Raw genomic sequence first — 15986 nt, 5'->3', positions numbered from 1 at the left:
AAAGGTAGCTGCAGTAAGACAGGCAGCAGACAGTAACGACTGGGGAGCCCCTCCTCCAGGGGCGCAGTCACAAGGGGGCGAGAGGAAATAAAAACTCAAGTACGTTTGAATTAACTTTATTTATATTAATTACAGCCTTCAAAATTTCCACTCTGTTCCAGCGCTGGTCGAAGGAGGACAATTTAACTGGGCCCCACACTGTTCAACCCTCCCACCTCCTCCCCCTTTCCGGTACCACCGAGCCCCTGTACTCCGGGTTCGACCCGCACGGCCCGAGGCCGGGATCCTGCCCCCCTGCTGAAGGTCACTCCAGGAATGCGGCAAGACCACCAGCCAGGATCTGCCATGGAAGAGAATGGAGCTCAAGTGCAGAGCCCCCCTGCCAGGACAGGAGCTGGGCCCCCCCACTCTGGGCGAACCGTGGAGGGGTCACGGAGAGCCCCACATCCCGCAGGGCCTTGAATGAACCCCTAACTCCAGAAGAGGATCTCAGCAGCCTTGGGACAGGTGAACTGTGAGGAACGCAGCAGGCCCATGGACACAGAGCGATTCAGAACAATGAAACCAGACGCCTGTTGGACCTCCAGGCTCCAGGATCCAAACACTTGTCGTCCTCAGGGCTGAGTTATTGAGAAACGGGCTGGATCAGGGCTCTCCAGGAGCAGGCAGGCGGAGCCTCTGTGGGGCACATCTGTCTCAGGCTGCGTTAGTCAGAAAGGCTGCACTGGGATACAGGGGCACACAATCGCACCTCTGCGGTCACACACAGACGCACGCACAATCGCATCTCTGTGGTCACACACAGACGCACGCACAATCGCATCTCTGCGGTCACACACAGACGCACGCACAATCGCATCTCTGCGGTCACACACAGACGCACGCACAATCGCATCTCTGCGGTCACACACAGACGCACGCACAATCGCATCTCTGCGGTCACACACAGACGCACGCACAATCGCATCTCTGCGGTCACACACAGACGCACGCACAATCGCATCTCTGCGGTCACACACAGACGCACGCACAATCGCATCTCTGCGGTCACACACAGACGCACGCACAATCGCATCTCTGCTGTCACACACAGACACACGCACAATCGCATCTCCGGGGTCACACACTGACGCACGCACAATCGCATCTCCGCTGTCACACACTGACGCACGCACAATCGCATCTCCGCGGTCACACACTGACGCACGCACAATCGCATCTCCGCGGTCACACACTGACGCACGCACAATCGCATCTCCGCGGTCACACACTGACGCACACACAATCGCATCTCTGCGGTCACACACAGACGCACGCACAATCGCAACTCTGCGGTCACACACAGACACGCGCACAATTGCAACTCTGCAGCCACACACAGACACATCTCCTGACACACACCTGCTCAGACAGCCTCTTCAACAACAGGCACAGACAGACACTGACTCTGACAGCTACACAGCTGGAAGCCCAGAGACAGATACACAGCCCCTGCCTGTGTGCCGGACAGGCCCAGAACTGCCTCCAGCACCTCCCCACTCTCTCTCGCACAGATTGTATTGCTGTGAGAACAGTTTCACAGGTAATCATACAAAAAACAAATGCTCGCAGATCTGAAGCTTTATGCAATTTAAAAAAAAATAATTTTGAACCCTTAGGTATACATGGTTAAAGCTGTTTTAAAGTTATTAAAATTTGTCAAAGCATAAAACAGCAAATTGTTTTTTTACAAAAGCTGAATAAAATCTAAAAGCCAAAAAATCACCCTACAGAGCAAAGAGAAACTCAGGTGGCTGAGCTGGACTCCACTGTGCAGGACTCCAGTCACACTAGCATGTCAGGAAAAGCATAACAAGTCACACAGATATTTCTCCCCTGCCACCTAGAATGGCTAGCTGGCTCTGAGTGCATGCTGGGAAAGCAGGAGGACCAGGCCTGTGTCCGAGCCCACAGTTCAGCTTCACTCAAAACAAGGGAGCAGCCTTGAACTTCTGGGAAAGAGTCTCCAGCAGCTTGGAAAGCCTGGAGCGGATCAGACTGCTGTGCAGTGGGAGTCTGACTGACAGCACGGTCATATCATTATAATCAGAATCTCACAGACGCCGACAGATCAGAGCAGACGGTACTGGGAGCCGAATTAGTTCTTCACTGGGATTACAATCAGACTCCACTGACACTGACAGAGCAGTCTGGGACACTGCAGGCTGGACCGAGACCCAGCAGCACACCCAGAGCCCTAACCCAAAGCCCAGCAGCAAAAAGAGCTATTCTACTGGAGAGACCACGTGCCCTGTGACAGGACGTCCCAAATATTGACACCTATTTACAGACAGGGAGCACAGAAAGAGTGCAGCAAAGTCAGAGACCGTTTCTGAATTAAGACAATGAAAACCTCTCTTTCGATTTACAAATACAACCGAAAAGTCTGTAGTTTTTTTTTTCCTGTGGCGGCGGATTAAGAAAGAGGATCAACGATTAAAAACGATTTAGAAAAAGAGTCGAGTTGCCTCCTCGGCGCTGCCCCGGGCCGGCCTCCCCCCGGCCCGTCCTGGCGACAGCGCGCCCCGCTCCTCTGGGGGGACCTGCGACGCCGGAGGGGAGAGGCAGGCAGGCAGGGAGAGGGGGTGTAGCTGCCGTGTCGATTTCAGGGAGGGGCGGTGGGGGAGGCGGGTTTACCGGTAACCCCGATAGTTGCCGCCGCCGCCGTAGTTGTAGTTCCTGTGGCCCCCGCTGTAGCCATAGCGATCCTGGTCCTGGTAATACCGGTCCCACTGCGCAGAGAGGGGGAGAGAGAGAGGTCAGGGGCGCGCAGAGAGACTGGGTACAGAGGGAGAGAGAGGTCAGGGGCGCGCAGAGAGAGAGAGGTCAGGGGCGCGCAGAGAGACGGGGTACAGAGGGAGAGAGGGGTCAGGGGCAGAGAGAGAGAGATCAGGGGTGGGCAGAGAGACGGGGGACAGAGGGAGAGAAGCTGGGGGGCAGACAGAGAGAGGTCAGGGGCGGAGAGACGTCACGGGCACAGAGAGGGAGAGAAGTCAGGGGACAGAGGGGAAGAGAGAGAGAGGTCAGGGGCGCGCAGAGAGACGGACAGAGGGAGAGAAGCTGGGGGGCAGACAGAGAGAGGTCAGGGGCGCAGAGAGGGAGAGAGAGGTCAGGGGCGCAGAGAGGGAGAGAGAGGTCAAGGGCACGCAGAGAGAGAGGTGAGGGGCACAGAGAGGGGGAGGGAGGTCAGGGGCGCGCAGAGAGACGGGGCACAGAGGGAGAGAAGCTGGGGGGCAGACAGAGAGAGGTCAGGGGCGCAGAGAGGGAGAGAGAGGTCAAGGGCACGCAGAGAGAGAGGTGAGGGGCACAGAGAGGGGGAGGGAGGTCAGGGGCGCGCAGAGAGACGGGGCACAGAGGGAGAGAAGCTGGGGGGCAGACAGAGAGAGGTCAGGGGCGCAGAGAGGGAGAGAGAGGTCAAGGGCACGCAGAGAGAGAGGTGAGGGGCACAGAGAGGGAGAGAGAGGTCAGGGGCGCGCAGAGAGAGAGGGAGACAGAGAGAGTTCAGGGGCCTCTGCTCGCCTCACCTCGCCGGTGTACTGGCGGTAGTAGTCACGGTAGCGCTGGGGGTTGTAGCCGCGGTTGTAGAAGGTGTCGTACTCGGTGCAGTACTGGCTGAAGAAGGGACGGTACTCCTGCGGGGAGGAGAGGGGGCGGGTCACACCGACAGGCAGGCAACCGGACCCGGGGCAGATCGGACCGGACCGGACCGGGCGCCTCATACTCACCCCGCGCTGGGGGCCCCAGTAGGGCTGGGGCTGTCCGTACGGCCTCTGGATATAGCCCCCTCTGCCCCCCCCTGCAGAGGGCGAGAGTGAGGAGGTTAGGACGCGCTCGTGAACAACGGCACCCCTCTGGGTCCACAGTCACCCGTCCCGGGCCGGGCCGGGCCGAGCCGAGCCGAGGGGGCAGCGCCCCGACGGTCAGCCTGCTCAGGCCTGCGGCGGACTCGAGGGTTTCTGTGACCCAGACGACCCCCCGCTTACTCAGGCAAAGCAATCTCGGACCCGGCTCACCGTATCCGCGGTCCCGGTCTCCCGGCCGGGGGGGCCGGCCAGGCTGGGGGGGCGGCTTGCGCCGGTTGCGGTTCTTCTTGCGCTTGGGGGGCGCGGGCAGCAGGCGGCGGGCCTCCTCCTTGTAGCCCAGCAGCAGCTTCTCCGTCTCCTCCTTGGTCAGCTCGGAGAACAGCACCTCGTCCAGGACCTCGCTGCACTGCGGGAGAGTGAAGCTCACTGCCGGCCGGCAGCGGCGGACAGCGGTCAGCACGCGGCCGCCGGGCGGACGGACGGGCCGGTCGCCCCCCGGACGCAGCTGCGCCCCCTCTCACCCTTGACTTTGAGCAGCGAGATCTCCGGCACCTCCTCCCCCTCCTCCTGCTGCAGGAGCCCCAGCCTGCGCTTCCACTCCTCGTCCGTGGGGAAGACGACCACCGCCTTGCGCTGGAAGCCCTTGAAGCGCAGCAGCTTGCGGCGCTGGGCCGAGGAGTACACGTTCGCCTGCAGGGTACGGGCACAGAGAGATGGCTCCCGCAGCAACACCAGGCCCCCGCACCACAGAAACCCCACCGCCTCCACCTGCACACGCCCAGCCCCCCGGGCACAAACCCCGCCCCTTCCAACATACCCCACCTGCACTGTACAACCCCGCCTCTTTTCCACACACCTCCCACCTCAAACACCCCGCCCCCTCTCACACAACACACCTCCCACCTCAAACACCCCGCCCCCTCTCACACAACACACCCCCACCTCAAACACCCCGCCCCCTCTCACACAACACACCCCCACCTCAAACACCCCGCCCCCTCTCACACAACACACCCCCACCTCAAACACCCCGCCCCCTCTCACACAACACACCCCCACCTCAAACACCCCGCCCCCTCTCACACAACACACCCCCACCTCAAACACCCCGCCCCCTCTCACACAACACACCCCCACCTCAAACACCCCGCCCCCTCTCACACAACACACCCCCCCAGTACAGCCCCGCCCCCTCCCACTCACCCCACCCCCGCCCCCTCCCACTCACCCCCCCTGTACAGCCCCGCCCCCCCACTCACCCCACCCCCTCCCACTCACCCCACCCCCCAGTACAGCCCCGCCCCCTCCCACTCACCCCACCCCCCAGTACAGCCCCGCCCCCACCCACTCACCCCACCCCCCAGTACAGCCCCGCCCCCTCCCACTCACCCCACCCCCCCAGTACAGTCCCGCCCCCTCCCACTCACCCCACCCCCCCAGTACAGCCCCGCCCCCTCCCACTCACACACCTCAAACACCCCGACCTCCTGCAGTACAACCCTGCCCCCTCCCACGCCCCCCCGCAGTACAGCCCCACCCCCGTAGTACAGCCCCACCCCCTCCCTCTCACCCCCCCCCCCAGTACAGCCCCCCCCCCACTCACCCCACCCCTGCACTGTACCTGGTCAAGGATGTAGTTTCTGCGTTGGCGTGCCGCCACCCTGATCAGCTGACTGAGGCACTGCGTGGCCTGCTGGAGCATCTGCTCCTTCTGCTCCGGGTTCGAGGGAGCCTTCACCTGCGGCAGAGGAGCGGAACAGGCCGCGTTGGTCCAGACAGGGAAGCAGGGGCCGAGCCAGGCCGCCCCCCCACACCCCCCCCGGACTCGCCCTGGGGCTCACCCTCATGCAGTCCAGCACGGTCCGGGTCCCCAGCAGGTTGTAGCGCTTCTCTGGGTTCTGGGCCATGTGGTTCCGGGCCCAGTGGGTCTTCCCGGCACCAGGCATGCCCACCATCAGAATAACCTGGCAAGACACACACACAGCGGTCAGGGGTCACTATGAACCCCGAACTTTAGAGGTTCGGGCCCACAAAACCCTCCCACGACCTTCGCCTTCTGTGCCTCCCCTGAGCTCAGCCACAGAGGGTCACGACCCCCGTTCGTCGCCAGGGGGGCGGGTCTCGCGAGGGTCGCGCTCCGCGGCCGACGGACCCCGCAGGCGGCGCGGACGCCCACCCACCTCGCACTCCTCCTTGGTCCGGGGCGCCACGGGCGCGCGCACGCGCTGCTCGGGGGGCAGGGAGTGCAGCAGGGCGAAGCCGGCGGGGCCGGGGTGCCAGGGCGCCTCCTCCTGGCCCAGGTGCAGCGCCACGGCGCAGTTGCGGCAGAGCACGTGGGGGAAGAGCGCGCGGCCGGCCAGGGGCCCGCGGCCCACGCGGAACGCCACGCCCAGCGGGCAGCCGTTCTTCTGGAAGGACAGCTCCACCTCCTCGTCCGAGAAGCTCTGGGGAGAGAGGGCCGCGGGGTCAGCTCGGCACCCGGGGCGGGCGGCGAGACACCCCTCCCGGGGACGGCCCCCCCCGACTCACCGCGAAGCAGCCGATCACGTCGTTCTCCGCAAAGGGCTCCCCGAAGTCTTCCGCCTGGCCCCCCGTCACCTTCTTGCCCCGTCCGTCATACCCGTAGGACAGGTCGTCCTCTCCTGCGGGGGGCGGGGAGCAGGGGAGAGGTCACACGTGGGCCGGGGCAGTTAGCAGAAGGGGGGCAGTTAGCAGGGACGCGCTCGGGGGCAGATGCTCACCCAGCTGGAAGCTGGACCCGTCCACCGACCAGCCGACTCTCAGCACCGGCACCTCCGGGTCGTCGGGCTGCAGCTCCTTGTCCGACAGCTTCCTGACGAACTGCAGGACGGGCGGACAGCGCGCGTCAGTGTGTGTGCGTGTGTGAGTGCGTGCGCCTCTCTCTCAGCGCAGGACGGACGAGCGCACCCACCTTGGCCTCGAACCCGACCTGCCCCTGCGCGACGCCGTGGGTGACCCTGCAGCCCGACCACAGGAAGGGGAACCGCTCGGAGAAGAGGGGCTGCCCGCCTAGCGCGCCCTTCCCCACCTCGAAGTGCAGGTCGCTGTTGTCTGGGGGAGAGAGACAGGGGGGGCTGCCGTTACACAACACACACACGCCCCCAGGAGAGCCCCCGAGGTAGAGTGACCCCCGGGAGAGCATGACCCTGAGTCACAGTGACCCCCAGGAGAGCCCCCGAGGCACAGTGACCCCCGGGAGAGCCCCCGAGGCACAGTGACCCCCGGGAGAGCATGACCCTGAGTCACAGTGACCCCCAAGAGAGCCCCAGAGGCACAGTGACCCCCGGGAGAGCATGACCCTGAGCCACAGTGACCCCCAGGAGAGCTCCAGATGCACAGTGACCCCCAGGAGAGCGTGACCCTGAGTCACAGAGCCCCCAGGAGAGCGTGACCCCGAGTCACAGAGCCCCCAGGAGAGCGTGACCCCGAGTCACAGTGTGCGTGTCAGAGGACAGCCAGCTGACTCACAGGAATCCAGGCGGACTTGTCCTTCGTCCACCTCCTCTTCCTCGCCCAGCTCCGGCTCCGGGTCTGGAGACTTGGCCCTGCAGCGCGGACACAGACACAGTCAGGAACACGCGTGTCTCTGCGCCCCCCGGTCCCCCAGTCCCCCGGCCCCGCGACCTACCTGTTGTAGTTGATCTCCTCCTTGAACTCGTAGTAGCCCCGGCCCCTCTCGCCGTGCGGCCGCTTCACCCCCCGGCGCTCGCCCTCGGCCGCCGCCCCTGCCGGGAGAGGGAGACAAGTCAGCGCGGCAGAGACCCGACACGGGGCCCCCGGCCCGCAGACCCGGAGCGGATCAGACTGCTGCACACCCGGGCTCCGCCAGCCCCCCTCCGGCCCTGTCAGGCTGCACACGCAGCTCCACGGCGGCTCCTCACCCGTCCCCTCGCCGGTCGGCTCCCCGTCCGCCTCCATCTCCGAGCCGGACTCCTCGCTGCCTCCCTCGGCGGCCCCCGGCCGGCCCTGAGGCTGCCCGTTCACCCCGTCCCCCTGCGCTGCGCTGCCCGTGGAGGCCGGGGCTGGTGTGGCGGCGGCCGCCTCGCTGCTCGCGGCCGGCGTCTCCTTGGCTCTGGCCGGCGACTGGGCGTTCCTCACCGGCGAGCCGGTTACTCCAGCCCCCGGCTCGGCGCCCGGCGGGGAGGCCTGGGTGTCCTGTTCCGCGGATGGGCCTTCGGGCTGCTGTGGCCGTGCGTCTCCGGGCCTGGCTGTCTGCTCCCCCGGCGCCTCGCTCGGCTGGGGCTCCTGGGCCGCGGGCCTCTGCGGGGAAGGGGCAGGCGACGCCTGGGCCGGGCTGACAGCCTCTTCTGCTTCGGAGAGCGGCTTCGGGTCCGGCTGTACGTCCACCGTCGGGGGAGCAGCTTCGACGGGCGTCTCTGCCTCTCTGGGTGCCTGCTCGGGCGGCTGGGGCCCGGCATCGCTCGTGCCGAGGGCCTCCAGCGGCTCCGGCCTCGCAGACTCTGCCTCCGTCGCCTGGGCGACTTCTTCCTCTTCCTCCTCCTCCTCTTCTTCCTCCTCCTCCTCCTCCACCCCAGCGATACTCTGCTGGTCCCCCGCCGTCAATTCAACCGCCTCGGTCTCCCCTCCTGGGGCCTCCTGGGGCTCCCCGGCGTCCACCTCCGTAGGCCCGACATCCCCGGCCTCTCCTGGCGCCGCCCCCGCCGTCTCGGCCTCGATGGCGGCCAGCAGCCGCTCCACCAGGTCGGCCTTCAGCCCTCGAGTGTCCAGGCCGCGCTGCTGCAGCTCGGTCCGTAACTCGGCCACTTTCAGCTTCTTCACGTCCAGCGCGCTCATTTCCACTTCAGTGTCTGTCCTCCCTTTTTCTGGTTAAAAAAAAAAAATTATCCCGTCTCCCCCTAATTTTTAAAAAATATATTGCCCGCTATCAGATCCCGTTACAGTTTGTAAATACAGCGTCACCTGACGAAAGGAAGAAACGGGGACTGGCCAGCCTACGTGAGTTTTACCTAGCAACGACGCATGGGAACATAAATTTTCTGATTGGTAGAGGAGACCGTCACCCCGCCCACTGACTTCAACTCTCGCAGCCGATTGGTCACTCGATGCACCGTTATGTCGCTTTTTTGGATTGGACGGTTGATTTTTAAACCCTCCTTTTAAAATCGAGTGTGGTACACTGCCCCGCGTTTTTACCTAGCAACACGAAGGGGTTAGGCCTGGGCTTTTTTTCTATTGGCTGTAAGCGGAAAGCTTCTGATTAGGAATAAAAAGAAACCCATTGGACACTGAGAAGGCCTCCGTCGAGAAACCGGTAACTAGGGAAGTGACGTCTGTCAAAATGGCCACTTGATCAAAACGAAGCAGGAAAACAACTGTTAGCTTCATCAACATAAACAAGTTTATCATTTTATTATCTTACAAGTACGCTGCAAATACTGCGAATTGCAGTATTAAAAGCATACCAGCCACCCCAAGTGACTCTTTTCATTATGGGGTCCCCAGCATCCCTACTGGAGAGGCTCAGAGCAGTGACCCCATGCCCAGCGGAGTGACCCCCTGGCCAGAGCAGTGACCCCGTGCCCAGCGGAGTGACCCCAAGGCCATGCAGGCAGTGAGGCAGCAGGGGTCGGACTGGCAGGGATCTCTCCAGCGACACCCCAAGGTCCTCTGGTGTTTAGACACCCCGAATCTCTCCCGCTGTCTGTGCTGTTGAGCAGCGAGTGTTGGGGCGCCCCCCAGGCAGAAACACAGGGGACCCCAAGGTCTCTTCACCCAGCCCGCGTGGGACGTCCCAGAAGCCAACGATCTGTATCCCTCCCCCAGGGGCACTGGGCTCCAGGTACGAGCCCCTGGCACGTCTGTACACAGTGGGGGGTGGGGGTGTGGAACAAGCTGACGGCGTCAGAAGATGGACAAGCAGACTCGCAAAATCAAAGTTAAAATTCAGCTTTATTAACTTTGTTTTAAAAAAAAAACAACAACCACCACCACCACGCTTCCAGCCAGACGCGCAAGTCCTGGAAAAATAACACTCTGTGCAGGAACACTGCGCCCCACCCCGGAGGGGTCACTGCTCACCCCTGGGGTCCTCGCTCTGGAATCTGGGGTCACAGCAGCCCAGTCAGCCCCGGGCACCCTGGAGGAAGGGGGTGTCCTCAGGCGGCGCTCTTCAGAGCAGGGGGGTCCCCCCAGACAGGGACTGGACCCCCTCGTGCTCCGTCCTTCCGATCGGACGTCGCTCCGACTCCTCCGGGTGCGGCCCTGGCGGAGAGCTGCGACCCTGCCGGCGCCCCCTTGAGGAGGCGAGGAGAACTTCTCCCGGCGCTGGCGTCGCCACAGACTCTGTCATCCGGACCGCGGCAGGCGAGCTCCACCCTCCGGGGGGCGCTGTCCCAGCGGCCATGTGTGTTTCCTGCGCGGGTACGAGTGCGGTCACCCTGTGTGTGTGTGTGTGTGTGTGTGTGTGTGTGTGTGTGTGTGTGGCTCTACTACAACTGCATGATTTCTGAGGTGTCCAGTGGGGTCAGTGCAGTTTATGTGCGTATGTGTGGAGGTCAGATAAAGTGCCCAGCGGGGTGTTCATGTGTGCAGGGGTGAGAGGTCATAGGTTGAGGGTCACAGCCAAGTCCCAGCAGGAGCTCCTTCTCCCTGGCCAGGCAGGGCCCTAGTACCTCCCTCCTGTGGGAGCAATACAGCCTCAGGAAAGACAGCACAGAGAGGGCCAGCCACAGCACGGACACTCCCCACAGGCCAGCCTGGGACAGAGAGAGAGGGGTTCATACAGACACTGACTGGACACTCCAGTACATGAACACTGCACTGAGAGAGAGAGGGGTTCATACAGACACACTGAGAGAGAGAGAGGGGTTCATACAGACACACTGACAGGACGGTACAGGTGTCCAGTGTTACCTGTGCCCAGGTGAGCTCGCTGTAGAAGGCTGTTGTGTCCACGTCCAGGTACAGGGGGGTGGCCTGGGCCTCTGCACAGCTGGAGAGGGAGAGAGAGGTCAGCAGGAGGTCAGAGTGAGAAACAGGCTGAAACATTTCGGAAGACTGTGTGTGGATCGGGGTGGACCGGACCAAGACCTGGTGCTGTCCGGTGGGCCTGTGCAGTGCTGCTCAGGGTCCGAACTAAACTGGGAGCTGCCTCGTCCCAGGAGGTGAAAGGTTAAAGGTGAAACTTTAACCCAGACCGGTGCGCTGGGATCGGTCTCTGGGTCACCCCAACCCTTCTCTGACCCCAGTGCCCCCGCTGAGTGTCTCAGAGAATCGGTGTGTGTGTGTCAGATCAGTGTCGCTGCACCTGAGCATCGAAGCTGTGTACCTGAAGGGCGCCGCCTGCTGGCCGGTGACGGTGTCGCACCAGGACTGGAAGCCCAGGCTGAGCGTGACGCTGGAGCCCAGAGACAGAAGGAGCAGGCTGGCACTGAGCAGCAGCGTCAGAGCCGAGCACAGCGGCGTGCTGGAGAGAGAGAGAGAATCAGCGCTGGACCCCTGGCAGTTAAACCTCCTCTCTGCGCCTCCGTGCTCGCGGATTAACATTCTGTAGGTACCGCAGCCGCGCGCAGCTCGGGGCACCCCGCCGCCCCCACTTACTCGTCGTGCCCGCGCTGCAGGTAGAAGAGGCTCCGCCAGCTCTGCACGGCCCCGAACAGCACCGTGAACACCCCCACGAAGGCGGGCAGCTGGCAGGCGGCCGGCGGCCCCCACTCCAGCACCTGCAGCCGGGGCGCCCCGAGGCCGCCCTCCGGCCGCCAGTGGCCCCGGCTGAAGAGCAGGCACCGGCCCTTGAAGTGCGAGCCGTTCAGCGCCAGCGGCACCACCGTCAGCAGGCCGCCCAGCACGGACAGGGCGTAGGCGGCGCCGTGCGCCAGGAGGAGCCGGCGCTGCGGCGCCATGGCGTGCCCGGCCCGGCTCGGCTGGCGAGGGGAACCCGGAGACGGTTCTGGAAACGCCGGGGCGGATCCCGAGCCGCGGCTGACGTCATGCGCGCTGCCGACGTGCACGGGGGCGAGGCCGAGCCTTCTGCGTGGGGGTACAGAGCTGCAGCGGTGTTGAGTCCCTCAGACTAGAGAGAGCGTGAAAGAACCGGGCTGGGAAGTGCGGGAGGGAGACTGTGGTGTGAAGAACAAGGCAGGGCGGCTGGGACGCACACGTTCACACATCAAGATGAAATAAAGACGCAGGCGGTTTCGAGATGGGCGCAAGTGGTGTAGAAACATCAGTAAGAAATATACAGCAGTTGGTTTTTTTTGGAGGGGATTTCAGAAGTAGGGAAAGAAAGGAAAAATACATATTTATAAATAGGGACATGCTGTTGAGAATAGATATTCGCTTGGTGAAAGAATCATTTGAATACCGTGAACCCTCCCAGACACATTTCGGACACAAGCCCTTCAGCCTCCTTACGCGATTAATCACAATTCCGGCGCAGAAACAGTAAATGGAAACTGCCAAGTGGTTAAATCACCCCTCATTGGGGAAAAAATATCTCGTCATTCCAGTGTTGTTCAGGATGTAAATAAACCCTTACCGCCACGTGACCCGGGGGGGGGGGCTCCCTCCTGCTTTGCCCAACTTCCTGGTGGCGTCAAGGACTTCCGGGTCGCGCCGCGGTGAGGGCGGAAGCAGCCTCTCACTGGCAGACTCGCCTGGGATAAGGGGGAGCGCTCCGGCGGCGAGCTCTTGTGCTGCTCTGCTCCACAGCCGGCGAGTCCAGCGGGCGCGGCGAGGGGGTGTTCATGGCCGAAGAGGTAAAGGGCTGCGGGCAGACGAGGGAGCAGGAGTCGGGTCGGTTAACGGCAGGACTGAGGGGGTGGGCACAGGTGAAAGTCGCTCGTGAGCCGAGACTCGCACCGTCGGCCCGTGGGATACTTGCTGTGGGACAGTCCCGTGCGACTCCCGACCCGCCTGCAGTGCAGGAATTCCCCTCCTCTGCTCCTCCAGCGGGAGACAAACTCAGGGCTCAGTCCGGCGTGGGCGCACACGCTGGGTAGCTGGGAGATGCCAGTTAACCCAGTTGGTATATCTTTGCACAGTGGGGGGAACTGCAGCACCTGAGCAGAGGAGAGATGAAATGTGTTTTGGCACAGAACTTTAAACCCATGCTGAAAAGAGAAGAAAGGAAACGCAACGTTTCAGCAGTGGAGCCGTCTTGGGGTGTGAACACGGGCTCGACAGCCAAAACGTTGTCTCCTTTCTTCTCTTTTCAGCAGGGAATCAACCTTTACTTCTTTTTAAATACGTTTTTATTTAAACACCAGAAATACAAAAAAGGAGACGGAGTATTGAAATAGATACAGAAATCAACCTTTACCTGTCCCTCTGCAGCCTGCGCACGCCTGAATCCGCTGTTTGTGTTTCACCCAGGGTGCAGCTGGATGGGGGGCGGAGCTTGGCCCCGAGGGGGCGGGGTCTGAGCGGGGCCCGGGGGAGGGGCCAGCGGGGTGTTCCGGGGGAGGGGCGGGGCCGGGCGCCCCGGAGGCGGAGGCGCAGCTGCAGGAGGCGGTCCTTCGGAAGGCGCAGGGGAACGAGCTGTACCGGGACCGGCGGTACCGGGCGGCGATCGGGAAGTACCACCGGGCCCTGCTGCTGCTGCGCGGGCTGGACCCCGAGGTGACGGCGCCCATGAGGAGCTTCGTGGCGCAGAGGGCGGTGCTCAGTGCCCAGCAGGAGGCGCTGCTGAGGAGCACGCAGGTGGACTGCTACAACAACCTGGCAGGTAAAGGCCTGTCTGCCCCGCCCCCAGGCACGGGCCTCCTCGCCCCCTGGGAGACGAGGGAGCTCTGCATCTGGTCTGACACTTCCCCCGGCTGAGTAATCGACACTGGTTCTCCCTCTGTCCCCTCCCTCACTCTCCTGCTCCTCTCTCTCCTCCTCTCCCCCTTTCTCATGCTCTCTTCTCCCCCCCCCCTTCCTCTGCCTCTCCTCCATCCTCTCTTACTCGTCTCTCCTCTCCTCCATCCTCCTCTCCTCTCCCCTCTCTCCCTCTTCCTCCTCCATCCTCTCTTACTCATCCCTCCTCTCCCTCTATTCTCTCTCCCTCTCCTCCATCCTCCTCTCCTCTCCCTCTATTCTCTCTGCCTCTCCTCCATCCTCCTCTCCCCTCTCTCCCTCTTCCTCCTCCATCCTCCTCTCCTCTCCCTCTATTCCCTCTCCCCTCTCTCCCTCTTCCTCCTCCATCCTCCTCTCCCCCCCGCAGCCTGTCTGCTGCAGCGCCCCCTGGTGGATTACGCCCGGGTGCGAGAGTACAGCCTGCGGGTGCTGCGCTGGCGAGAGGGGGACGTCAAGGCGCTGTACCGGGCGGGCGTGGCCACGCTGCAGCTGGGTGACCCGCGCGCCGCCAGGCAGTACCTGCTGCAGGCCAGCAGGGGGCAGCCTCACGGTATTCCCGCCCGGGGTCTGGGCTGCACCGGGGGGGTTCACGAGCGAGCAGCAACCCTCACATTCCTGCACTCGCCACTCAAACCACGCCGTAGATAAGGGGTACAGTGGGGGTACGCCAGTCCGCTCTCCACACCCCAGGAGAGCAGAGTGATGATGGGGTTTGGCCAGGACACTGGGGTAACACGCCTACTCCTTTCGAGAAACACCCTGGGCGCTTTGGGAAAATGACACGCAGTTTTAGATGAAGTATTGAAATCTTGCTGTCAATAAAATGCCGACTAAATGAAGTTCACAACACGCAAATACATTGGTGTAAAATAAGATCAGATAGTGTGATGAAGACTCAGATTAGTCCAATGACGTCCATAACAATACTACCAAACGAGTAAAAATGTCATCATTGGCCACATGATTTTGTCCAATAGAAATCTCCCTTTGTGTCAATATCTGGGAACATGTATCTACCCATACCTGGGAAACAGGAGTGAACTGGAAAAACTGGTAAAAGACAAAAATGAGTCAAATGCAGCCGAGCTATAGGTATTGTACCTGTAGTCTTCAGTTACATATCGGATCGTGCAACAGAGTGGATCTGGTTTACAGAAACAGTCCGTGATGCCAAGTCGGACTCGTCTGCTGGAAATTCTGCTCTCTGAGTCGTTAACCTGTTCGGATTGATCCGTTTAATATTCCGCACAACTCCTGATCCAAAAGGGGTTTGTTTTTCCCGCGGCAAAGCAGCACAAAAAGCCGGAAAATGATGGGTAATTGAGATCGGGATGTTTATTCCGTCCTCATTCCTTGTTTGAGGTCGTAGTGGTCAGAGAGGGTGACGAGGTGGGTGCGCCGCTGTCCGCCGGCCGGCGTGGACGGGTCAGCACTGACCGGGCTCCTCTCTCCCCCCAGACGCCAACGTCAGGAAGTACCTCCGGCTCACGGAGGAGAGGCTGAGCAGCGACCACGAGCAGGAGAAGGCGCTGTACAGGGGGATGTTCGGCTGAGCGGGTCCCGGGCCGGCTGGGAGGGAGGGAGGGGGGGGGAGGAGCTCGAGGGGGCGCAGCTGGGGACCCCGTCCCCGGAGACAGCAGCTCCGCGCGTCTGTCTGCTGAGGGCAGGGGCAGCAACACGTCTCGCTGTTCCACTGAGAGACACTGACTGGACTGGGAGCTGGATTAGTTCTTCACTGGGATTATAATCAGACTCCACTGACACTGACAGAGCAGTCTGACACACTGCTGGCTGGACTGGACTGGGAGCTGGATTAGTTCTTCACTGGGATTATAATCAGACTCCACTGACACTGCAGGCTGGACTGGACTGGCTGGACTGGGAGCTGGATTGTTCTTCACTGGGATTTTAATCAGACTCACTGACACTGACAGAGCAGTCTGAGACACTGCAGGCTGGACTGGACTGGGAGCTGGATTGTTCTTCACTGGGATTATAATCAGACTCACCAACACTGACAGAGCAGTCTGAGACACTGCAGGCTGGACTGGACTGGGAGCTGGATTGTTCTTCACTGGGATGACTGGACTGACTTTAATGTATGATTGGCTATAACATGTCAAGCAGAAATGATATTAAAAAAATAAAGTAGAAAAAAATGCATTGACTGGAGTGTTATAAACTGGTGTGTTTGGTAATTTAACAGTTCTGCAGCCCTGGTCCAGAGAATACCAGCATCCGAGTCACCCCGAGCAGCCTCTGTTTTAAAACTGGAAACATTCATTTAATAGAGCTCTAGTTCTTAAGAGTTGAACTGACTTCTCA

The 15986-nt window shown here is 61.7% G+C and overlaps 3 protein-coding genes across 4 annotated transcripts; 1 reads left to right on the top strand and 2 right to left on the bottom strand.

Moving 5' to 3' along the window:
* Positions 1 to 100: 100 nt before the first annotated feature.
* On the bottom strand, positions 101 to 8824 carry LOC148646501 (heterogeneous nuclear ribonucleoprotein U-like protein 2). The gene is made up of 14 exons (XM_088609240.1): positions 7745 to 8824; positions 7492 to 7588; positions 7332 to 7408; positions 6775 to 6914; positions 6584 to 6683; positions 6372 to 6484; positions 6023 to 6286; positions 5684 to 5806; positions 5464 to 5580; positions 4364 to 4532; positions 4053 to 4268; positions 3765 to 3835; positions 3564 to 3671; positions 101 to 2771 (listed from the first exon to the last, which is right to left on the bottom strand). The coding sequence occupies exons 1-14, from the start codon at positions 8655 to 8657 to the stop codon at positions 2673 to 2675; spliced, it is 2607 nt and encodes an 868-aa protein (XP_088465366.1). The 5' UTR covers positions 8658 to 8824; the 3' UTR covers positions 101 to 2672.
* A 1510-nt stretch (positions 8825 to 10334) lies between these two features.
* On the bottom strand, positions 10335 to 11857 carry LOC148646500 (transmembrane protein 179). Its single transcript, XM_088609254.1, has 4 exons — positions 11424 to 11857; positions 11152 to 11289; positions 10737 to 10815; positions 10335 to 10579 (listed from the first exon to the last, which is right to left on the bottom strand). Exons 1-4 carry the CDS (start codon positions 11723 to 11725, stop codon positions 10379 to 10381), a joined length of 720 nt encoding a protein of 239 aa, XP_088465380.1. The 5' UTR covers positions 11726 to 11857; the 3' UTR covers positions 10335 to 10378.
* Positions 11858 to 11884: 27 nt separating this feature from the next.
* On the top strand, positions 11885 to 15828 carry ttc9c (tetratricopeptide repeat domain 9C). Of its 2 annotated transcripts, none has more exons than XM_088609255.1 (4): positions 11885 to 12051; positions 13197 to 13548; positions 14029 to 14211; positions 15120 to 15828. In XM_088609255.1, exons 1-4 carry the CDS (start codon positions 12025 to 12027, stop codon positions 15212 to 15214), a joined length of 657 nt encoding a protein of 218 aa, XP_088465381.1. In that variant the 5' UTR covers positions 11885 to 12024; the 3' UTR covers positions 15215 to 15828. The 2 variants fall into 2 exon arrangements, with proteins under 2 accessions (XP_088465381.1, XP_088465382.1); XM_088609256.1 differs by lacking the exon at positions 11885 to 12051 and adding an exon at positions 12337 to 12580.
* The last annotated feature ends 158 nt before the right edge of the window (positions 15829 to 15986 follow it).

This window comes from Lepisosteus platostomus, chromosome 16 (genome assembly GCF_059453375.1).
Source record: "Lepisosteus platostomus isolate fLepPlt1 chromosome 16, fLepPlt1.hap1, whole genome shotgun sequence".
Classification (NCBI taxonomy): Eukaryota; Metazoa; Chordata; class Actinopteri; order Semionotiformes; family Lepisosteidae; genus Lepisosteus; species Lepisosteus platostomus.
Note: the sequence above shows the minus strand (reverse complement) of the source record. Positions and strands in the feature narration are given on the sequence as shown.